We start from the raw sequence: 25763 nt of genomic DNA, 5'->3' as shown, positions 1-25763 counted from the left end.
GCAAATAGTTAATAGTTCTCTGCAATCAGGCATTTTCCCAACATCTCTAAAAACAGCTGCCATTAATCCCCTATTGAAAAAGAGAACACTGGATGCATCTATAATGAACAACTATAGACCTGTATCAAATCTCCCTTTAATAGCCAAGATCATTGAGAAGGTTGTCCTCAATCAACTCAGCAATTTTGTGACCTCAAGCGTTCTCTTAGACAAATTTCATTCAGGCTTCCGACCTCACCACAGTACTGAAACGGCCCTGATTAAAGTTCAAAATTATATACGGCTGAATACTGATTCAGATATAATAACAGTTTTAGTTCTATTAGATCTCAGTTTAGCATTTGACACAGTAGATCATATAACACTTATAGTTAGGCTGGAAAATTGTTTAGGACTCTCCGGGACAGTCCTTGATTGGTTCAGATCCTAACTAGATGGCCGGAGTTACTTTGTCACCATTGGTAATCAGGGTGGCTATGACATGCGGAGTTCCACAGGGATCCGTTCTCAGACCGCTTCTGTTCAATCTCTATATGCTTCCTTCTGGGCCAAATTCTACAGAACAACAACATTAACTACCAAAGCTTTGCCGGTGATACTCAAATATATATGGCTCTCGAACCCTATGACAACAGCTCAATAGACTCTCTGTGTCACTGTATAGAGCACATACAGTGAGGAGAACAAGTACACTGTCGATTTTGCAGGTTTTCCCACTTACAAAGCATGTAGAAGTTGTGATGGTAATTTCTAAAGTCCAAATAGTTCTATGAAAATGGTAGGTAAGACAGGAGAAATCAATTGCACAATAAACGGTTTAATATACTTGCAAGGAGAGAGTACGCAGGTTACAAAGTAACAGTGAATAGTCTCTAAATAAAAACAGGCAATCGACAATATTTAAGGACAGGAGAGGGGTGTGACAAATCCTGCACATTCCAGCTCAACAGGACACATTCCCTTTGTTCCATTATAACCTAAACATCACACAAAGGACAGCTCTCCTTCCTCCCATAAATACCTTCTTCAATTCTAAGAGTTCCAACCGAACCCAAACAGACAATAGATGCCCTGATGAGTTATACAGATAAGGAGATGAAGAGTAACCCTTTCATCAGCTGATACCAGTCAATGATGCCCCCTATGCAAATACCAGATCCCCCACATTCCTCTACCTATCTAAACAATGGGACTCAGTCCTTTAATCAGTGAGAATACATTGTATAAAGACATTTCCCTGACAAAGTCTGTAATTTTTATCATAGGTACTCTTCAACTGAGAGTGACGAAATCTAAAACAGAAATCCAGAAAATTACATTGTATGATTTATAAGTAATTAATTAGCATTTTATTGCATAACAAAAGTATTTGATACATCAGAATAGCATAACTTAATATTTGGTACAGAAACCTTTGTTTGCAATTACAGAGATCATATGTTTCCTGTAGTTCTTGACCAGGTTTGCACACACTGCAGCAGGGATTTTGGCCCACTCCATATACACATACAGACCTTCCCCAGATCCTTCAGGTTTTGGGGCTGTTGCTGGGAAATACAGACTTTCAGCTCCCTCCAAAGCTTTTCTATTGGGTTCAGGTCTGGAGACTGGCTAGGCCACTCCAGGACCTTGAGATGCTTCTTACGGAGCCACTCCTTAGTTGCCCTGGCTGTGTGTTTTGGGTCGTTGTCATACTGGAAGACCCAGCCACGACCCATCTTCAATGCTCTTACTGAGGGAAGGAGGTTGTTGGCCAAGACCTCGCGATACATGGCCCCATCCATCCTCCCCAATATACGTTGCAGTCATCCTGTCCCCTTGGCAGAAAAGCATCCCCAAAGTATGATGTTTCCACTTCCTTGCTTCACGGTTGGGATGGTGTTCTTGGGGTTGTACTCATCCTTCTTCTTCCTCCAAACACAGCGAGTGGAGTTTAGACCAAAAAGCTCTATTTTTGTCCCATCAGACCACATGGCCTTCTCCCATTCCTCCTCTGCACCATCCAGATTGTCATTGGCAAACTTCAGACAGTCTTGGACATGTGCTGGCTTGAGCAGGGGGACCTTGCGTTCGCTGCAGGATTTTAATCCATGAAGGCATAGTGTGTTACCAAGCTGCTTGCCTATTGTCCTGTAGCCCATCCCAGCCTTATGCAGGTCTACAATTTTATCCCTGACGTCCTTACACAGCTCTCTGGTCTTGGCCATTGTGGAGAGGTTGGAGTCTGTTTGAGTGTGTGGACAGGTGTCTTTATTACAGGTAACGAGTTCAAACAGGTGCAGTTAATACAGGTAATGAGTGGAGAACAAGAGGGCTTTTTCAAGAAACAGGTCTGTGAGAGCAGGAATTCTTACTGGTTGGTAGGTGATCAAATACTTATGTCATGCAATAAAATGCAGATTAATTGTTTCAAAATCATACAATGAGATTTTCTGGATTTTTGTCTCTCACAGTTGAAGTGTACCTATGATAAAAATTACAGACCTCTACATGCTTTGTAAGTGGAGTGGGACATTTGTTATTAAATGTATATTTTGCTATCTTTTACCAATCATAATGCAAGGTCTGGCGCTAATAACCTCTGTGTAAATGTAACAATCTGACTGCTTTAATTCCATTGCATTTTGTATTTTTATTTTCACTGTAAAGCAAATGTAATTGCTTCTATGCATGAATAGTGCTATATAAATAAACGTGCTTGCTACTGCAAGGTGTGGCTCCAAATGGAGTTCTACTTTGGATGTTTGATCCTGTAAACAAACACTTTCAGTTACCTTACTTAGAATAGCAGTGCCCATGCGTTCCATAGTACCCACCTCCAGAAGGGACTTGCCATCAGTTGTGTGGACACGTGTGTTGGCAGTGCCCTCAGCTGAAATGGTGAGGCGCTCTCTTCTCCACAGCATGGTTGCTGGTGGGTTGGACTTGACATCACAGCTGATGTTCACTGGGTTGCCCTCCCATGAGTAAAATATGGTTTGGTTGTTCTGGAACTTGGGCATGTCTATCAAAAACAACACAATTGATTAGACAAACAAGCAAAACATGCAATACGAGCCAATAAAAAAAAACATAGATAATTGGGAATGCAAGAATAAATACAAAGACCTGGTGAAAAATGTACACATTTATAAAACTAATCCGAGGGAGCTATGTACAAGAAGATCAAAGTCAAAAAAATGGGTTATTGGGTTTAAGCAGAATCTTACAATAGGGGGAAAAAGACAGTGTCTCATTAATGCCTCGATTCACTCTCCCTAAAGTTGAAAGGAAGCTTAAAGTTAATTGAAGACACTGCATGCTGGGCCCAAGATCTCCATTACGATACTCTCTCTCAGTCCCTCAAGAAGAGAGGTTGTGCGTGCGCGTATTTGCCTGCAAGCGGCTGCGAGGATGGGCGATAACGAACGATCCCCCCGCTGCATTGTAAGAGCAGTTGGCTGTCGCTGCTCGCTGCTGCGTTCACACCGTAGTCAGTAGAGTGCTATTATGGGCTGTTTTATGACTGCTCTCAGGATTTCATTAGGAAGATTGATGCCTGGCTCGCTGTCACGAAGTAGGACGTGCTTTCTTCCCTCCTCCTCGCCTCCTGACGCCAGTGACTTAATAAATGAGTTCATTAGCTCTGCAGCGACAGTTGGCTTAGCCTCTGCTACCAACACGGCACGCCTCTTGGTCCGATTTTTCGTCCCCTTCATTTTTGAATGTCACGTGTAGAGAGGTAGGGCATGATGGGTCACTGCTCTGATGGCGTGGCGTTGTGAAGGGTGGCGCGGGTACAGTGAAAATTGTGATCTTATGCGTGCCTCTCACAAAGGGGGCCACTTACAGCGCATTTCTTAGACTAGATAGACAGGAGTTTGTTTACCAGGAAGTTTGCGTGATGTAAGCTTATGTAAATGTGACAAACTTTAATTACACATCTACTTGGGCAATTATTACAAGGGCACACATACCAACAAAGTGCTTCTGATTTAACTTAATTATCTGTGTTCTGAAATCCAGTGTTAAGCTTTTTTAGGACAGAAGACATGAGGAACAACGTTTGTTTACCATGAAGTGTGTATATCTATTTGTTTCTTTGTCTATGTGTGCACCTTTGTGTGTGAATGCTTCTTTGTGTGTGTATGTTTGTTTGTTACTGTGTGTATATTTGTGTGCGTGGGAACATGTGTGTGTGTGTGTGTGTGTGTGGGAGGGATTATAATGCAGCAGGATATCCTGTTACTAATTAGCCTTTCTGGAGGGCAGGCAACTCTGTCATGATTAATCTAGCATTTGTTAAAAGGGAAAACACAGACAGTGTTAAACAATGGAATATTACAAGTCAGCAGCTTTCTGGCTGTGATGTTTTGCATGTGTATGGATGGCCTATGTAATCCCCAATTAGCAGATGTGCAAATGTGTGTGTGTGCGTGTGTGTCTATAGAGACAGAGGTCCAGATGTCTGGATATTTATTTGTTTACTATAATTGTGGAGGTGGGTATTCTTTCAGCCTGGTATCAGTTTAAAACATTAAACTGTACTTACACTCTATATCAAGGAACATGCTCTTCTGGTGGCCACCGATCCTGCTGAGGGCCTCACAATCAAAGCGGCCCAGGTCAGGTAGCTTCACCCCACTGATGGTTAGCATAGACCTGCCATGGCGGCCCCGCACGTCAACGCGTCCATCCTGGCTCTGTGCACACACAAGTAACACACATATGGACCGTGAGTGTATGAAATACACCCAATGTAAAGCCTTTATGGTGGAATAGGGCCCGAACCCCATAAATCATTGTCACAACAACCCTCGCAAAGAAAACAATTGGTAGATTTCGGAATCTTCCCTTCAAGCCTGTCAACTCTTAAGACCTCGTAGGGGAACTATATAAGGGCTCCCAGGGGAGAATCTTTGGGTAGAGGCCAGAAGAAAATATGATGAAGAGGACCAGGCTGGAGTATGGAGTTGGAAGAAGACGGCCCGAACAGAACTAAGACCAGCAGCACCCATTCCTCTCAAACCCCAGCGGGAGGCTGCCTCGCCAAACACAGGGTTTGACCTCGAGTTTCCATTCTCCCTCACTTCCTCCACGTCTGTTTTGGTTAACAAAATGCCCACTGAACACACCCTCCGTCACTCTGCCTGGTACAAATCATACACTATTTCTACACCCCCACATACACACACACACACACACACACACGTTTATCTACTGAGCCTTTACTCCATCACTATCTCATACTTTTAAAACCATGTGAGCTCTCATCTAGTCAAACAAAGTAATTGAAGTATAATCTGTGTGTTCGCCTCTGGTCACGATTAATGTGATTGACTATCAATTGATTAACAATAACGAGAGAGAGCTACAGCATGGAGACAGATTGTCTCAATTTAAAGCCATGGGTCAATTAGATTGGGCGTAGCTATCCCTCCTTATTATCGCCATTGATGGCTAACGATGACAAACTTGCTCCGAATGATCAATTACGAGTACTTCAGATCATTTTTAGCGTTAAAACAAGCCTGTGTGTAGTCCTAGATTGGTAGCGTTCACACTTTTGGAACTACTCTCATTTTTCTTCATTCACATTTCTTTTTTTACCCGGGCCTGCTAGGTTCGTGGACTCTCCGGGCAAATAGTGGCTGCCACTGATACCTTAATTGCTAGGATAAGGAAACGGAAGGACTTAGACACAGCACTCAAGACAATTGCAGTTGTAACCCCTGGGGAACACCTGGAGTCCTCGTGTCAGGTCCAATTTGCCCTGCAGATATCTTTCTCCCATCTGGGACCCATTTCTAAGTGTCCGTTTCATCTCTCTCCTTTAGCCATGAGACCTGGTGAGTCCTGGGACCCCAACCCCTTGCAGTGTGCAGATGTGAAATGCTTGCGTTGCCACCAGCTGACTCTGCCGCCCACTCTATAGATCTCCCAGGATAATCGATACCCATCCAGCCTCCTTTCTTGGCGCTCTATCGCCAGCCCCTACGCCTACTGTTAATGCCCCTGATAATGGCTCTGTTGTCTCAGCCCTGGGCTTGGATGACACTGTCTCTTGCATGTCATTTTGGTTTAACACCATCCCTTGCCATTTCCAAGTTCAAAGAGGCCTTGCTTTCCTTCTTTAGCAATAAAGGGAAATTACAGCATTTGTTGGATCTTGTTCGATCTTCCCCTTAACGTCGGAATGATCCTGGTTTTGCAGTGAATGCAAAACCAGGCTATGAAAGTGTTGCTTTTCATTGCAACGGTCAAAGGGTGATTGTGCTACTACACATATACAGCAGGTGCCCTCCGCATTCCATCTGAACAGTTCAGGAGTGGAATTGGACATTGAATTTTGGAGTGAATAGAAACTCTGTTTGAATAAACACTTGAGAATCATCCAGAAAGCAGAGCGTATCTGCCAGAGGTAGCTGTGCTGACTCGGCTTTGTGCATGTTCTCTCTCACACACACACACACACACACACACACACACACACAGACACATACACCCCCTCTCTTTCTTCTAGATTTGGGTTATTTATTCCCAGGGTCCCCTGGCTGAGGGAGGGATGCTCTCTCTAGGGAGAGGGAGCACTAGCCTGTTTGATATGCAGGAGCTGACACGGACAGGAGGCACTGCAGGAGCACACACTGAGACAAACATACAGCCACAGACATACAGACGGAAAGAGAGAGGCTAATATAGCATGCGCGTAGAACAAGACAAACGCAAAGTTGAGACAGAGAGAGAGTGAAACAGAGAAGAGTGGGGTCGAGAGAGATAAAACAGAAGGGAGAGAGAAGAGAGGTAAAGGTGTGGAAGATGAAAAATGGAGAACAGAGCAGATCAGTGGGTGCCCTCTCCTAGCTGATCAAACCTGATAAGCCCCCTACATCCTGAAAAGATCACACATGATCTCAAATTAGATATCTCCAAAGCTGAACTCCACGAGACCTGGTGCTGTGCAAACTGCTCCAAAAGGTGATCTGTAAAATCTGCCATATAGGCCTACTATAAGCTCTAGTTGGTCCGTGTGTGTACTATTGATTTGAAGAGATTAACTGAAATTTTGATCCAACTCTCTCATTATATCTCATCTTAAATATCATTCCTAATCTTAGTTTAGACTGTCCTTAGAGGTGGCTCTGGAGGTGTTTGAGGTAAAAGTGCTGGCCCTGGATTAGTTAATACAAAACATTGATCCAACTTGTTCATTAAAACTTGTACAAAGATCATTCCTAATCTTAGTGTAGTTCAGCCCTTAGCAGTGGCTTCAAAAGTATTCAAGGAATTAGTGTTGGCCCTGGATCACTTAACACAAAATGCCATGTCTTTCCTTTTCCTCTGTCCTTGTGCAGGCGACTGTGGCTGTTGCCCTTGGGAGTGTTGGCTGCTGTAACGCCTTATTAACCTGCCTGTGGACAGGGGCGACAAGGATGCTCACTTTTAGTGGTAGGATAACCTCGCCCATGGCAATGAGAAGAAAAGAAGCAAACAGCAGCCCCCAAATGCTCTGATGCTGTCCGTCCTTTGACTTTCAGCCGGCATACACTGCTTCCCAGCAAATCCTCCATTCCCCTTGGTTTGCCTGGTATGTGTCTTGAATGAGTAAGAACTTCTAGTTGGGTAGTGACGAAAAAGGGAGACAAAATAGTAGTCTTGCTACATTAGCCTGATGTAAAAGCGGTGGCGTTACGCCTAATGGTTCTGGATGAGAGAATAGAGAATAGCGCACTGGCTGTGTCTGGATATGCAGATGTAAGTCGAAATTGAGAGAGGAGGCGACTCGCTTTACACCTAAGTGACTATGGCCATCCATCAAGGCAGCAGTATAGACAAATCCCTGTTTGTTCTTTCCTATACATTTAGGTGTGTTGGTCGGCGCTCACATTTCCATAATTGCATTTGCCACAGCGCGTGAAGAAGCATTTACTCTCATTTGGCGCTGTGATTTATTACGCCGAGTGGTTCCAGCCAACACGCACATTCATTCATCTTTGCTGTTGAACAGTTTTTCCCGCCAAAATTGGCGGCCATCTTTGCTAATTCAGTGTCTTTCGAAAAGCAATTAGCACTTTGTGGCTACAGAGGCAATGTCAACAAAAACAAACTTATTTAATGAATGCATATGAGACGTGTATGGAACATGTTTTGTCCTTGAAATCAAGCTAGTTTATTCTTAACCATGAATTAGTATTTTTATTTACTGAGATCATTTCTGTTTAACCTTGACATATTCAGACAATGACTCACAAATGTTCACAAATTTTTGGAGAGATGAATTGTCCACAGGAAAAACACGGTAATGGTATATATTATTTCTTCTGAATGAGTAATGAATGGCATGCGACGCCGCAATAATCTAATTAAAAACATCACATACACATGTTTGCATAGTACAATATTCAAGTGATGCAATCAATGCATGGTCCATGTTCGAATGTCACAATCACAGACATTCTCAAAGCAGAGCTTTGTGTACATTAGTATAAGAGTGTACATAACTGTATTACTACTGTAATGTAATTACTTATTTTGTTGTAGTACCCTCATCTAGTGTGCTCATTCTCAATGTAATGATATAGATATAATGGTATAGATATTTATTAATCTGATTATTCTCTATATGATTCCTCCTCCTTATTCTGACAATGGTTTTTGTCAGAATAAGGAGGTTTTATTTTGCTTTTTACAAAATAAGTGATTTGATACTGAATCCCAATAGATATTTAGACAGTGTTCACAATTAAAATATATTTTTATCTGAGGTAATGTAAACACGCATCACAGTGTTGGATCTCATCATTGACCACATTCTCTTGACCTGTGGCGAAAAAAAAGGGCTTGTTTGCATTATAATGTGTTTTCTCTGACATATCGAAGAAGACCCAAGACGCTAGATTAATTCTGGCAGAACTGTATCAAGTTTCTGTGCACTGTGCATGCATAGTGCTCGACTTTTCTGTAATTGATGTCCACAACCCTTCATGGTATAATATACCAGTGTAAATTAAAATGCCACGGAAATGGTAACGCAAATTAAGATAAGTCTATCTAGTGTTTCATTCTCTCTCTCATAAGCTAAATAAAACCAAAGAGGGAGGCTAGACAAAGAGGCATAAAAACGTCCTGATAACGATCTGCTCTGTAACCTGCATAAGATAAGCCATGAAAGAGGTTTGTAGTTAGGGTCAGTAGTAAGTGATAGAGTAGTAGGATGGACAGTGATACTAGAGAAAACAGGGTTACCTTTATATATACAGTACCAGATGAAACTTTGGATATACCTACTCATTAAAAGGATATAATAATAGTAAAGAATAATAGTAAAGACATAAAAAGTATGAAATTACCCATATGGAATCATGTAGTAGCCAAAAAAGTGCAAAACAGATCAAAATACATTACATATTAAGGATTATTCTAAGCCACCTCTGCCTTGGTGACAGCTTTGCAAACTTTTTGCATTCTCTCAAAAAGCTTCATGAGGTCGTTACCTGGAATGTATTTCAATCAACAGATGTACCTTGTTAAAAGTTAATTTGTGGAATTTCTTTCCTTCCTAATGTTTCAGGGTGGGTATACAGAAGACCATCATTATCTCTGCACTGTAGTAGACCATATGTCTAGAACAGCTCAAATAAGCAAAGAGAAACTACAGTCGATCAGTACTTGAAGACATGAAGTTAAGTTAATACGGAACATTTCAAGAACTTCATTTCTTTTTTAAATGTAGTTGCAAAAATTATCAACCACAATGATGAAAGTGGAAAGGAAGACCCAGATTTACGATTTAAGTTCATTTGAGTTACCAGCTTCAGAAATCAGCAATAATCTGCACCTCAGATTGCAGCCAAATAAATGCTTCACAGAGTTCAAGTAACAGACCTATCTCAACATCAGCTGTTCAGAAGACACTTGGTTTGCGCTGAGTGGGACTATCATTTGTTTTTCAGCATGAACAAGACCCAAAACACACTTCCAGGCTGTGTAAGGGCAAGTTGACCAAGAAGAAGAGCGATGGTGCTGCATCAGATGGCCTGGCATTTACAATCACCCGACCTAAATCCAATTGAGATGGGTTGGGATGAATTGGACCACAGAGTGAAGGAAAAGCAGCCAACAAGTGCTCAGCATATGTGGGAATTGCTTGAAGAGAGTTGGAAACACATTCCAGGTGCCTACTTCATGAAACTGGTATAGAGAATGCTAAGAGTGCGCAAAGCTGTCATCAAGGTAAAGGGTGGCAACACTTTTAACAATCTTGTTTACTGAATTATTCCATATGTCTTATTTCATAGTTTTGATGTCCTCACTATTATTGTACAACGTGGAAAATAGTAAAACTAAAGAAATACCCTTTTTTTAGATTCATCTGGAAGGAATAGGCTATGGACCTGTCTCTCTTTCTGATATACCATTTATTTATGATACAACTTTCTTACCATGCATAAGAAAATAATCATATTGTTCAGAATATTCTATTGTCATGGAAAATATTATGTCAATTTTATGGTGTGTCAAATACTATTTCATGTTTACTCCAATTGTAAATTGTCTTCATTTTATCCCATAATGTATTCTATAGACATTGGCTTTAAGAGATGTAAAGATGCTGGGTTAATTAAGATAAAAGATCTCTATGATTGGACAATACTGAAATCGTTTGTATTGCTTCAGGTAGAATATAAATTAAATCAATGCCAATTTTTTCATTACTTACAATTAAGGAGCTATATTAAATCTGTTTCTGATTACACATTTAACTGGTACAAATCATGCAGAAATTATATTGGTTAAAGCTACCACAATTAGAAAGAACATTTGAGTTGTATATATGAAAATTGATTATGACAACTTATAATATAACATGTCTTGGGAAGTGGATCTAGGAGAGCATTTAGACAATGACATGTGGAAAGATATTTTGATGAACACTAAAAATAACTTATTCTTATAAGAATCTTAAACCACCTACTATCAATATATGGTTGAAAAACCATATATTGATGTATTTTCCTATGGAGAGAATTACATTTCCTATGTATTTTCCTATATGGATGTATTTTCCTATATGGATGTATTTTCCCATGGAGAGTATATGTCGAGTATACATGCATGAGTAATTGAACATCAATTATGAACTTTTTAGGTAAGGGCATGGTTATTCTGTCAAATAAAGGAAAGTCAGATGATAATAATTTGCCTGTTTATTCTTTTCCTTCAGGAGGTTGGGGGGTGGGGATGTTTGCAATGTATATTGTGGAATAACAATAAAAATATTGGAACAGAAATACCCTTGAATGAGTAAGAGTAAATTGGGATCACTTAGAGATATCCTTGTATTTCAAAGAAAAGCAAATAGATTTTCCAGCTAAAATAACATCAAATTCATCACATCTGGCTCTAACAGAAAGAGGAATGGGAGGCCCTGGTGCAAAACTGAGCAAAAGGACAAAAACATTAGTGTTTGAGAAATAGATGCCTCACAGGTCCTCAATTATTCATTAAATAGTATCCGCAAAACAATGGAGTTAGATACCTGTCAAGGCTAAGCATATGGATCGTAAGAAAATACATTCATAAATCAGTATGATCGTAAAAAATGACAGATGTAAAACATGAAATGTAAGCATGAAATTTGATCTGTGAACGTACAAACACACTTTTATGACTTTTCACACGTTAAATTCTTACTTTACGTCTTTATTTTACGTTTATTTGTTTACAAATCGTTTTTCGACTTACAAACCTTTGTCAGCAATTTGGTATCTGCATAGATATAACATAGCTCTTCAAAACTGTGAAGCTAGCAACAATAAGTTGGACCGCTAGCCCAGTGTTCAACCATAGCCTTGCCATTCCGGATTTCATGTTCAAAATAAAAGTCCAAAGCTGGTTTTTATGGCTGCATAACGACATTACACCAGTAGGCTATCAAACATTTAGGTGTTATGTGAAAATAACAAGGACACAGTATATCCTTGCATAGAATATCCTGAACTGCAAAACATAATGAAGTGATTTAGGTCAAGATATTATTTAAATATCAAAGTCTGACATGTGCTATTTAATAGCTGTTTTCTGTCCATACTATCTATGATGGTTGTATGTTGCCTGGAACTTCTGTAGTGATAACAATTATTCAGTATTCTAATAAATTCTCATTTTACAGCAACAACCCAGGTGGAAAAAAAGAAGACCCATAAAGCAACGCTGTTTGAGTATTTGGGACCACAACAAGTGTGTAGGCCTACACAATAATACAATTTCTATAAGTTTATGTGATTTTAATTACACATGACACATATGCACAAAGAGCAGTCACGAACATGAAAATCAGCATTCACTATGCACGCATGAAGAAAGAAGAGACTTTTAAATTAAAATCTTGCAGGATACCTATTTCCGGTTTGCATGATTTCATGTTGTTCACACCGCCTGTAATATTAGCACTTATCCCGGGAAGTTTCGGTTACGTTTTTTGGGAGCATGAGATGAAACTGCCAAAATTCCAGATCTTGATTCTGTATTTTAGAATTGTAAAACTAGATTCGTAAAAGCAAAAAATATTAGTCCGTCTTCGTAACAGGGTGTTTGTATGTTCACAGATCTAATTTCACGCTTACATTTCATGTTTTACTTATTAATTTTTTCTACGATCATACCAATTTATGTATGGATTTTTTTACTATCCCACCAATATGTACGCTTTACATTTTGTCAGATATCTAACTCCATACAAAACACCAGTCTCAACATCAACAGTGAAGAGGCGACTCCGGGATGTTGGCCTAGGCACTGTTGCAAAGAAAGCCATATCTCAGACTGACCAATAAAAAGAAAATATTAAGATGGGCAAAAGAACACAGACACTGGAAACATTTAGATTGGAAAAGGGACAGACAAATCAAACTTTGAGATTTTCAGATCACAATGAAGAACATCCATCAGACGCAGATGATCGAGGAGTGCTTGACGCCATCTGTCAAGCATTGTGGAGACAATATGATAAACTGGGGGTGCTTTGGTGGTGGTAAAGTTGGAGATTTGTACTGGGTAAAAGGGATCTTGGAAGGAATGCTATCACAATATTTTGCAATGACATGCCATAACTTGTTGATGACACATGGTCGAAAAACAGGACAATGACCCTGCACAGTTCCAATCAATGCAAGTACAATTTAGGGAAGAAGCAGTCAACTGGTATTCTGTCTATAATGGATTTGCCAGCACAGACACCGGATCTCAACCCTATTGAGCTGTTGTGGGAGCAGCTTGACAGTACGGTATGTAAGAAGTGCCCATCAAGCCAATCCATCTTGTGGTAGGTGCTTCTGGAAGCATGGGTTGAAATCTCTTGAGATTTCCCCAACAAACTAGAATGCCAAAGGTTTGCAAGGCTGTAATAGCTGCAAATGGAGTTTGAAGGACACAATCATTATTTCTAACCTTGTCAATGACTATATTTCCTACTTATTTTATTATATTTCCTATTCAAATTTATTTCATGTATGTTTTCATGGAAAACAAGGACATTTCTAAGTGATCCCAAACTTGTAAATGGTAGTGTTTAAGTACACTGGGGCAGTAAAATAAAAAAAAATCTATGTTTTAAACAATTTAAGCAAATGTAAGAAGTATCTAAGCTAGAATCTAGATGCAAATCAATTGAATGCAATAACAGCAGTGAGTCTGTGACCCACTGACATCAAAAAACTTTTGTTATCCTCCAAGAGTTTAGATGATAGCATTTACTGCAACCGTTTGTAGCTGTTGCTAATTTGGGGCATTTTTTTATGTAGATGTATGTAGTTTTTAGCTAATTATAATCTGGCCTTGCTGATTTTGGTGCTAATCCAATTTTTGCATCTTTCATTTTAGGATTTGTAATTCTGCTGCTGCCAAGTCTTCTGTAAACAAAGAGTGTGACACTTGCACCCCAGCATTCTTGATTTTGTTGGTGAATTCAGTGAGACTAATTTTGAGGTTGTTCTTCACGGCTCGTCATTTTCTGTCATCAATTGCTATTGTTTTTCTTGGATGACATGGTTGTTGCCAATTGGGCCAAATGTGCCAATACTTATGCTCAAATAAAATGGGGGGATAGAACTCCAGCATTGCTATTATTCTACGTCGTAAAAATAAAAAAAAAATGTAAAGGGAAAGAAATTTAATGTGAAATTCTGTACTACTGTAACTAATTGAAAAATGACTCCACAATACTTATTACACTTTTAATATTAGAGTACCTTTGTATTTGATGCAAAACCTTCAGAAATGTACAGAAATTATTATTTGCAAGCTCCCATCAGATCTGGATTTATTGCTGGCCACTTCAGAAAATACCTGAATTTTGTCTTGAAACATATCTGACCTATGGCCTTTGACAGAGACCCAGATTTCTGACACTGGGTTCAACATTGCACTCCAAAATGCCTTGGTATTCTCCAGATTTCATGATGCAATGATATCAATGTACATAATCAATGCAGTTAAGCAACACTAAAACATAATAGAGCCTCCCAATGTTTGTCTGTGGGGATGCTGTTGGGTTTGTTGTGGAAATGTCTCTAACCAATGTATTCTCACTGATTAAAGGACTGAGAGCCCCTTATTCAAATTAGAAAAGGAATGTGGGGGATCTGGTATTTGCCTAGGGGGCATCTATTGTCTGTCCAGATACTGTAAGAACTCTTAGAATTGAAGAAGTTACCTATGGGGGGAAGGAGAGCTTGTCCTTTGTGTGAAGCTTAGGTAGTAACATAACAAAGGGAATGTGTTTTATTGACATAGGACAGATGGGCAGCATCTTACCACACCCCTTTTCACTGTAATAAATACGGATTGTGCATGTATGGAGTCAGAGACTCCTTGGACGATTATGTGGGTAAGCATTTGACGCGTCTCTCTTATTTGCAAATAATTAATAAAACTGTTAATTGTGGCCAGAGAATTTTGTCTCTGTACTTCCTTATTGAAGAGTGTCGATCGATGGAATTACCATCACACGTTCTTTGAAGGTTTCAATTATTTTCTGTAAACACAGAGATTTTGCTCTTTACTAAAAAGCTGTATTTCGTGATTTGGTCCCAGAAAGAATGTGGTATGTTCGGGTGTGTTAGGCAAGTTCCAGTTAGGCTTTTTAATGTCACTTTCCTAGTAGTGGGATACTCCTGGGTCTCCTACCGTACTATCAAAACAGGAAAATCAAGGTCTCTGAAGATTAACTTGTAGCCTTAAGATTGTCCATACTTGGCTACAATATTCTATCTGGCCTCCTCAGACAATATATATATATATTTTTTTTCTCAATTCCAAAGCACAAGAGTTGCTTATCTTTCTCTTGCAAATGTTTCCCAACATAAAACCAATGTCACCTTACAAAAATGTATTTTGTGTGTCAGAATTATAAAATGAAATATGAAACCAAACAAAATGTAAAGGCAACATTTTAATCTACAACACTGTTTCCCAAAAAGTTGGGACACAAAATGCAAATAAAAACAGAACGCAATGATTTTCAAAACATTTATCCCTGTATGTAATTGAAAATAGTTCAAAGACAAGACATCAAATGTTGAAACTGGATGGCAGCATATGTTGCTCCAAGATCATATATTGTTCCGCATTAATGCTGCCTTCACCGATGTGCAAGTCACCCATGCCATGTGCACAAATGCACCCCCATACAATCCCAGATGCTGGCTTTTGAACTGTGCACTGATAAAAAGCAGGATGGTCCCTCTCCTCTTTAGTCCGGAGGACGAGGTGTCCATGATTCCCAAAAACGATTTCAGATTTTGATTCGTCAGACCACAGGACAGTCTTCCACTTCGCCTCAGTCCATCTTAAATGAGCATGGGCCCAGAGAAGGCAGCGACAGTTCTGGATCTTGTTTATATATGGTTTCTTCTTTGCATGGTAGAGTTTTCACTTGCATTTGTGGATGCAGCAACCTACTGTGTTCACAGACAATGGTTTTGGAAATGTTCCTGATTCCATGCAGTTTCCACTACAGAATTGTGTCTGTTTTTAATACAGTGCTTAAGATCACTGCCATCCAATATGGTTTTTGGCCTTGTCCTTTGCATACAGAGATTTCACCTGATTCTCTGAATCTTATAATGAAATGATCTACCGTAGATGATTGAGAAATGTTATTCTTAAACTGTTGCACTATTTGCCCACGCAGTCTTTCACAGAGTGGTGAACCCCTCCCCATTTTCACTTCTGACACACCCATCCTCTCTGGAATGATCTTTTAATACCCAATCATGTTACTGACCTTAGGGTGATGGGTGGTGGCAAAACAGGTTTCAAAACGCTCCAAAACTTTTGCCGAAACAAAGCGTTGAAGCTTGTTTCAAAGCAGCCAAGTCATGTGATCTAAGCAAACAAAGTATCGGTTACATCATACCATTTCAATAAGGTTTCAATCTCCTATGCCAGTCCCTGAAATAAAACTCAATGAAAATCGCCAGATTTCGAGAGTTGCTTGAAGTAGGAGAGAGGCAGACATTACTCTCAAAACGATTCAATATATTTGGAGAAATGGAGGGAGCACAAAAGAACAAGTTCCACTGGGTGAGAACATGTTCATGTTGTTGAACGTAACCTTGTGAAATTTATGATTTGTGAGCAACAACTGGGCTAGAACTTGGTCACAACTTTCATACACAAATTAAGTAAAAGCATATAAATGTCCCTTTATATAACAAAGTCCACCAATACAACATCAATATTTTACATACAGTGGGGCAAAAAAAGTATTTAGTCAGCCACCAATTGTGCAGGTTTTCCCACTTAAAAAGATGAGAGAGGCCTGTAATTTTCATCATAGGTACACTTCAACTATGAGAGACAAAATGAGAAAAAAAAAACAGAAAATCACATTGTAGGATTTTTTATGAATTTATTGGGAAATCCCTCTGTAAAATAAGTATTTGGTCACCTACAAACAAGCAAGATTAATGGCTCTCACAGACCTGTAACTTCTTCTTTAAGAGGCTCCTCTGTCCTCCACTCGTTATCTGTATTAATGGCACCTGTTTGAACTAGTTATCAGTATAAAAGACACCTGTCCACAACCTCAAACAGTCACACTCCAAACTCCACTATGACCAAGACCAAAGAGCTGTCAAAGGACACCAGAAACAAAATTGTAGACCTGCACCAGGCTGGGAAGACTGAATCTGCAATAGGTAAACAGCTTGGTGTGAAGAAATCAACTGTGGGAGCAATTATAAGAAAATGGAAGACATACAAGACCACTGATAATCTCCCTCGATCTGGGGCTCCACGCAAGATCTCACCCCGTGGGGTCAAAATGATCACAAGAACAGTGATCAAAAATCCCAGAACCACACGGGGGGACCTAGTGAATGACCTGCAGAGAGCTGGGACCAAAGTAACAAAGGCTACCATCAGTAACACACTACGCCGCCAGGGACTCAAATCCTGCAGTGCCAGACATGTCCCCCTGCTTAAGCCAGTACATGGCCAGGCCAATCTAAGGTTTGCTAGAGAGCATTTGGATGGTCCAGAAGAGGATTGGGAGAATGTCATATGGGCAGATGAAACCAAAATATAACTTTTTGGTAAAAACTCAACTCATTGTGTTTGGAGGAGAAAGAATTGCATCCAAAGAACACCATACCTACTGTGAAGCATGGGGGTGGAAACATCATGCTTTGGGGGTGTTTTTCTGCAAAGGGACCAGGACTACTGATCTGTGTAAAGGAAAGAATGAATGGGGCTATTTATCGTGAGATTTTGAGTGAAAACCTCCTTCCATCAGCAAGGGCACTGAAGATGAAACGTGGCTGGGTCGTTCAGCATGACAATGATCCCAAACACACGGGCAACGAAGGAGTGGCCTAGCCAGTCACCAGATCTTATTGTTCTTTTATTAACATTGTAAGCAAAACATTTGTGATATGTTCCGAGAGTAGATACCGCGTCTAGCTCCACTTAAAGTGATAGTGTGTTCAAAAATCATATGTGTGAAAGTCCACTTACCCTGAGTTGTACTTGAAGGCACATGGCATCATTTTGTAAAGAACAATCCATTACTCAGCTCTGTCCCAGTTTGTAATTAGCATTATTAGCAATGTCCAAAATCATGAATGGAAACCGTCCCAATCACCGAAATAATGAGCCTGTTCAAGAGTTTGTGATATCTTTCTAACATTCTTTGATCCTAGCATGCCTTCTGTGTTTACGATTTTGCTTATCCTAGTCTGTACCTTTGTCTGAGCCTTTTTAACATACCCATGTGTATTTTGGATTTTGCCTTCTGCCTGCTCCTTTTGTGCTTCTGCCATTCCTCATATTCCCCATCCTACTCTATTAAAATTGCTGCTAGTTCACATTGTTATGTGTATTATTGCTATTATTATTCAATACATCTACCCATAATTTTCATATTCCCCTACCCTTTTTAAAAATGCTGCTAGTTTACACTATGTATATTATTGCAATATTTTGCTTTATATATTTCTAAATTCTGACTACGTTGATGTCATGTGCCATGTCACAAGAATTTCATTGTGCAGGATGACACTGTGTTATTTGGTGCATTTGATAAATACACATTGAACTTTAAACGTCTTTCCTGTGTATCGACTTCTGCCTACGCTGTTTGCCTGCTCCCTGAAAATGTATTCTACCCTCTCTGCAATTGGGACAATACCTCTGCCTCTCCCGAGGTTGTATTGTGAGAGAATCAATGGAGCAATTTGCCAATGAGACATACGAGTATGTGAGAAAAAATTTACTGCAGAGGATCTTGAACTACATTCACTTAAAAGAGGTCTAAAGGTGAATGCAATTCCATCAAGTTACCCAGTTCAACTGGTGGGGACAAGACATATTGTAAGTAATACTTCTGATTGCTATGTTATAATACACAAAGTACACATTGCCTCCAGATATTCTGAGCAAGGGTTGGGGATTTATGGGTTCACCATCGCCCCCCTTGAGCTGGTTTCCAAGCTTCTAATTCAGTCACTTCATTCTCTGTATATTCTGATTAAAACAACTAAGGCTCTATCCCCCGAAAAGTGTTGTTCCTGGTCGTATTCAGAGTCAGCCATAATATATATGTATTTTCCTTTCCGGACAGCAAATAAAGTTTGACTGTCTGAGGTGAATATCAAGGACAAAATAGGTAACTTGCTTTCTAACTAGCGAATACTAACTTTCCTTTACTGCGACGTTCTTTGAGGTAAACAACACCAGTTTGGAGTGTTTTAGAGTAGATTTCCGCTGGCAATGCATCGTTGCAATAGTGGTACACTCCGTTTCCATTCATGCTAATAACGCTAATATCTGACTGAGTGAAAACTGAATAATGTATTGTATTAAAAAATAACACCTTAAGTAAAATTTCAGGGTAAGTGGACTGTTACCCAAATATGATTTTTGGACTATCCCTTTAACTGTTCACTTATCAATTTGCTATTCAGTGTTTATGCCTATACGGATTGCCAGTGAATGCCACCATTCATTAATGTTCTGGGACTCTTCCAGTTCCATTACATGTATTTGGCCAGCAGATGTCGCCAGTGTGCGATGTTTTGAGTGTTTCGAAACAGTAAGTCCTTTTTTGATGCAATTGTTTCAGTTGGCTCATAGTTTCAGAAAGCTTTGTTTCTCCCATCACTAACTGACCTGTTGCCAATTGACGTAGTTAGTTGGGTGATATTCCATCAGGTTCAGTCTTTTCCAGTCTTTTGTTGCCTCTGTCCCAGCTTTTTTTAAACAGGTTTCTGGCATCAAATTGAAGAAAAAATAAAATGTCTCTGTTTCAACATTTGATATTGTGATTTTCTGTTTTGTTCAGTTTGGTTTGTGCTTTGTTCCTGAACATAGCCTGTCCTTTTTGTTCTGATTGCTTTCTCCTGATTGTACTTTGTCCTTGTTAGCTCCCTATTTAGTCTGCCCAGTTCTGTACAGCCCTTGTCGAGTCATTATGTGTTTGTGTTCCAGCTTGCCTGCCTTGTATTCCTGTCGTTTTGTTGTTTTTTGCCTGCCTAAGTTTTGTTATTCAATCCGTCATTGTCTGTTACCTCCTGTTTCTCAAATCATTACAGATGTAATATGTAGTCTTTGTACTATTTTCTATTGAATATAGGATTTAAATGATTTGCACATCACTGCATTCTGTTTTGATTAGCATTTTACGCAGCGTCCTTTTCTGGAAACGGGGATGTAGTAAAATTGGAGAATTTGATTTGATTGAATATATTTGCACTGTATATGTCTATTTATGAGAATTTGTTTGTTTTACTGGATAGAGACACCCTGGAAAGACAAATGTGGTCCCATGCTGCAACAGTACGTGTTTGAAAGAGGCCTTAGACATCTCCACCACCTGAGGCTGACAACAGTGTCATCTTATCTGTGCGTGTCCAAGGCATTTGAAACCGGTAGTAGTAGAGCATAGGAATACACAACATACAATGAATGGGCCAGATGGGGGGTGGTGGCGTTACCTTGTCTCCATCGGCAAAGCTCCTCCCGTCACTGGCTCTCCTCCAAGAGATCTCAGGCACCGGTTCCCCCTCGGCCACACAGGAGATCATGGCCGCACTTCCCTCTACTGCCGTCACGTTGCGCAGCTGGGTGATATGGGGCTGGACTGGAGGGATAGAGAGAAATGAAAGTGATAGAGAGAGCGCGAGAGAGAACGATAAGGAGGGAGAGAGAGAAAGGGAGAGGGAGAGATTATATGTAGGATCAAGGATAGAGAGAGAAATAGCAAAATAGAGAAGGGGGAGAGAGAAAGAGAGAGAAATATTGTTATTTATTATTCTTTATCAAATATTTCCTATGCCATAGAGCTCCTTTAAATAAATTGAATATAGAGTGAGAGAATTTGATTAAGAGTAAAAGGGTGATGTAAGGTGAATATCATGCCCATTGCTAAAAGAACATGGCCAGTTGGTAGAGCAAGGTGTACACAATGCCAATTGCCTTTCAAAAGTGACCAATTCTCATATTACTGAATTACAAATGGGAAATAACAAATCTTTACTGTACATTGTGTAATTCATTGAGAACAAAATGACGTAACAACGGTCAATGGAAACCAAAATTGAGGGCTCCCCAACCGATTGAGGGCTGTATTTAAACACCGAAAATCTAATTAAACAATTGAAATCACAGGCTGTTCCAAGTTGCGTGAGTTTCAACACGGCAACTCATAATGTGACTCAGTAGTGTGTATTGCCCCCAAATGTCTGTATGCACTCCAGACAACGTGTTTGCATGCTTGTGATGAGATGGCGAATGGTGTCCTAAGGGATCTTCTCCCAGACCTGGATAAGGGTTTCAGTGAGCTCTTGGACAGTCTGTGCGCTACTTGGTCGCATCAGATGCACGATACATAATATCCCAGAGGTTCTCAATTGGATTTAGGTCTGGGGAACGTGAGGGCCAGTCAATAGCATCAATGCCTCTGTCATCCAGGAACTGCCTACACACTCTGTCCACATGAGGCTGGGCATTGTCCTGCACCAGGAGGAACCCAAGGCCACTGCACCAGCATAAGGTCTGACGATTGGTCTGAGGATTTAATCCCGGTAAATAACAGCAGTCATGGTACCCTTGGCTAGCACGTGGAGGTTTGTGTGACCCCCCCAAGGATATGCCTCGATAGACCATCATTGACCCATCGTCAAACTGGTCATTCTGGATGATGTTGCAAACAGCAAAATGTTCACCACAGCATCTCCAGGCTCTTTCACGTCTGTCACATGTGCTCAGTGTGAACCCTCTCTCATCTGTGAAGAGAACGGGACCTGACATTTATGGTGTTCTCTAGTGAATGGCAATCAAGCTGCATGGTGCTGGGCTGTGAGCACAGGTCCCACTAGAGGACGTCAGGCCCTCAAACCACCCTCATGGAGTCTGTTTCTGGCAGTTTGATCAGTAGCCTGCTGGAGGTCATTTTGTACAGCATGGCTTTGGTAGTGCTCCTCCTGTTCCTCCTCGTACACAGGAGCAGATACCTGTCCTGCTGCTGGGTTGATGCCCTTCTATGGCCCTGTCCAGCTCTCCTTGTGTAATGGCCTGTCTCCTGGTATCGCCTCCATGCTCTTCAGACTGTACTGGGAGACATAGCAAGTCTTGCGACGGCACATATGTGGGGATGTGCCATCCTGGAGGAGCTGGAATGCCTGTGCAAACTGAATGGGCTGCAGGTACCGCCTCATGCTATCAGTAGTGACAATACTAGAGAAGAATCAGTCAGGAAGGATAAGGAGAGAGCAATTGTCTGTGACCACCACCTGCAAAACCACTCCCTTTTCAGGGGTTGTCTTGCTGTTGTCTCTCCGGTGTACCTGTTGTCACTTTCATTTGCTCCAAAACAGGTGGCACTGATTCACAATCATTTATGCATCTTAACTGGACAGATTGATATCCCTAAAGTTAAATTGACTTGGTGTTATACTGTGATGATTGAATGTTCCCTTATTTTTTTTGAGCAGCGTATATACAACAACAAATTAGATAATTTGTTGGATAAAGACTGATTACTTATGGTCTGGTCTTTTTGAGTAAAAAACATACATAAACTTCAAACAAAAACACAGTAAATACCCCACTGGATCTGCTACAGTACAATAGGTTTCTTCACTGGGCCCAAAACCAAGAAAGATTAAAATTACATCAGTCAGTTATGTATTGAGCATTGTCATCATAAAACAAGAAAGAGAAACCAGGCAAGCCCAGTGCAGCCGGGCTGAGGGTAGAAGTGACTGTGGTGAGCCAGGGAGGGGTCTTGAAAAGCAGACATTTATTTGCTTAAATTGTATTTGCAAGCCACATTCATTCTGGCTTGATTTACTGCTATAGATGGTTTTAGACAGCTAGTGGTGGATACAATAGCTCATTCATTTTCAACAGAGCCTTGGTGGTTAGCGGAATTCAACCTAGGTGGAGAAGTCAGCAGTGCCCATGAACCTGCTCAACAAATGGGGAAAAAATAAAAATGCTCTAGAGGAGAAAAATGGTGGGGAAGCTATTCCCTGTTAGTTAGCTTGTGTCAGTGGGGGACAACATAGACAATGCATCCAGCATTTTGCTATTTGGTTAAGTTTTGCATAAAAAATGGTGTAATCACTACATGTAAACAAAGAATGTACACAAAGAATTAAGTCACAACAGTTCATAATCGCTGATTGATCAATAGGCTAATTCATCTTGTTAAATAATGCTATTTAACACATTCATCTTGAGACGGAAAGCCCCAAAAGGGGTTCCATACTAGTGGATTTTAACTCTGCATTTCAAAGGCTGGTAAACAGAACCGCATTGGTGAATTTCCTGCCTCTGTGGACAGTTCAGGCAATGCGGCTGTATTTACTTTTTTGGCTTGTTTGCTTGGTTTACTGTGCTACTGATGCTGGTTGTCTGCTTGTCCTCAACTAATCTTTCATGTCTCTCAAGCTAAAGTTTTTTTTAGAACCGAAGGTTATCTTACAGTATTTCCCTGTATTCTGGTCCCTGTAAGTTGCCCAGTTATGGTGATAACCATTTCAGCAAGTTATCATGCTTGATGCTGCCACCACTATACTTAACAGAAAGGAAGACTCGGCATGTCTTGAAACATGGTTAGCGCCACACATAGCTGTTCGCATTTTGTCCAAAATCTTGGTATAATTGACCTGTATCCACTCTTATACTTTTTGGCAAGCTCCAGATGTGCTTTAATAATATTTGAATAACATGTGGGAGGGGGGCATGATCTTGCCACCCTCTCATACAGGTCGGTATTAGGCAGAAGTCGTTGTGGTTGCCTGGTTCACTATTACTCCACACCCAGCCATTGAATTCTCACTGTCACATCTGTGAAATGCTCTTTAGTCTTTTCTTTAAATTAACAGCCTTACCAGTGACGCTTCAACAGTAATGTTTGCATCGAGAAAATGTGACAGCTACTTTAATGGTTCACAGGGAGGCCAAAGGTAAAATAGTCCTCATTAAGGCAATTTATTTTCAGTGAACACAACAGAGGATGAACACAAGCACCATATTATTATTATTTTTGTTAGAAAACCAATGGCACCTCTCCAAGCATTAACCACATAATTTCCAGAAGCTTGTAGCAGTCCTCACTCTGTGCGAGCAACTTTGCTATTTACAAGATTGATTTAAATTTTTTTCAAGCTAATTTATTCATATCAGGTAATGTATGCAGATGCACTGGCAAAAAGCATGTTTTGTTTAATGAACACAACTAAAACATATACTTTTGTAATAATTTTTGCAAAAAAAAGACAGGGTTCTAAAATATTTTTCTAGGACTCAGGGAGGCTTTGGAAGCAAAAGCCACTGAGCTAAAAGACAAATGAAAAAACGACTGACAACTTTGTGACAATTGAGACCAAGACCACCTAAACCTACAGGACTGAATCATACTTCACTGCATCTAAAAGTAGAGGGTGCATCCCAGTTTATGGCCTGGAGACAAAAAACTAACTCATAGTCCTGATCATGCAGTCTGACAAACAGTCTTACTCTCCCACAAGAATTTCCATATACAATATTTTCCCATATATATTTTATTCTAAACAAGCTTCTGAATGCAGCGTCATGTTGTCTGACTGATGTGGGGGTGTCTTTTAGAGACGCAACATGCAGCGTACAGATGATTCTGAACGTTCACGATAAAAAGCATTAAGGAGCGGGGCCTGCTTGCCGTTTTGTCTCCTGCAGCTAATCCACTCTCTTAGACACGGCTGTCTAAGCTAGCCCAAAAGCCACGCGTGTCAAGGGCATGTGGCACATGACATGACTTATAAATAAATTTAAAAAAAAGGAATATTTGTATGATATTTTTTCTGCAAGCTTACAAGTAAGGTAGAGTTGCAATGGCTTTAAAGCCGTGAAGAAAAGGCAGTGAATAGAGAAATTGGCCTATAGTGTGCCTAGAATTTCAGGAAGTGGCATGTAATATCACACTGAGAAATCGTTAGGGGGGGATGAGCCACATCAGAAGATTTGGAGCTAGTCACATCTTTGGGTCATACACATGGGCACAAGCATGCAACAACATACAGGCACACATTCACATAATGCGCACACACACAGACACACACACACACAAACACACATGGACACAAGCAAGCACACACACACACACACACACACACACAATGATTGGTTTTACTCTAGACTCTATTTTTAGTCCTTAATAATCCAAAAACAAACAAATTAAAAAAGGTCTTTAAGTATTTAAAATAATTTAAGTAGGTTTAAGGGGTTATCCTAATTAGCAGAATTATAGAAATACCTCTTTTAGGCGATCAGCTTAAAAAAGAAACAAACATATATTTGTGGACATTTTGTTTTTAACATTCTAAAAAGTGATTTAGATGTCACATGTGTTCTCTACACTCCAATTTCGTGATTGTTATCTAACTTCAACAGAAACTGGGTTAAGTATGTAGAATTTAGCCTGCCCCTGTCAACCATTGTTTAAGGAGACCTGATAGCATGTCTTATTGACACCAATGGAAGGAAGAAAGGGTATATCCGGTGGGCCTTCTGTTGACAAATAGAAATTATGCATTTATACAATTTGTGTTTGTATACTCCCATAATAATTGCTGGTTAAGAAGTGTCCAAATTGGGCCCAATTAGCCATTTTCGCTTCCCGGTGTCATGTGACTCATTAGTGTTACAAGGTCTCAGGTGTGAATGGGGAGCAGGTGTGTTAAATTTGGTGTTATCGCTCTCACACTCCCTCATACTGGTCACTGGAAGTTCAACATGGC

At 40.2% G+C, this 25763-nt stretch overlaps 1 protein-coding gene across 7 annotated transcripts in view; it reads right to left on the bottom strand.

The window, feature by feature from the left end:
• The window catches only part of LOC105019665 (neural cell adhesion molecule 2), a 436025-nt gene that overhangs the window by 53687 nt on the left and 356575 nt on the right, over positions 1-25763 (bottom strand). For all 7 annotated transcript variants that reach the window (XM_020042073.2, XM_020042077.2, XM_020042074.2 and 4 more), the window contains exons 8-10: positions 20475-20620; positions 4532-4682; positions 2817-3004 (exon numbers count right to left, since the gene is read on the bottom strand). In XM_020042073.2, coding sequence (XP_019897632.1) covers positions 2817-3004; positions 4532-4682; positions 20475-20620 — 485 coding nt within the window. The remainder of the gene's footprint in view (positions 1-2816; positions 3005-4531; positions 4683-20474; positions 20621-25763) is intronic.

The sequence above is a fragment of the Esox lucius genome, chromosome 22 (assembly GCF_011004845.1).
Source record: "Esox lucius isolate fEsoLuc1 chromosome 22, fEsoLuc1.pri, whole genome shotgun sequence".
NCBI lineage: Eukaryota > Metazoa > Chordata > Actinopteri > Esociformes > Esocidae > Esox > Esox lucius.
This window is presented reverse-complemented; position numbering and strand designations above follow the sequence as displayed.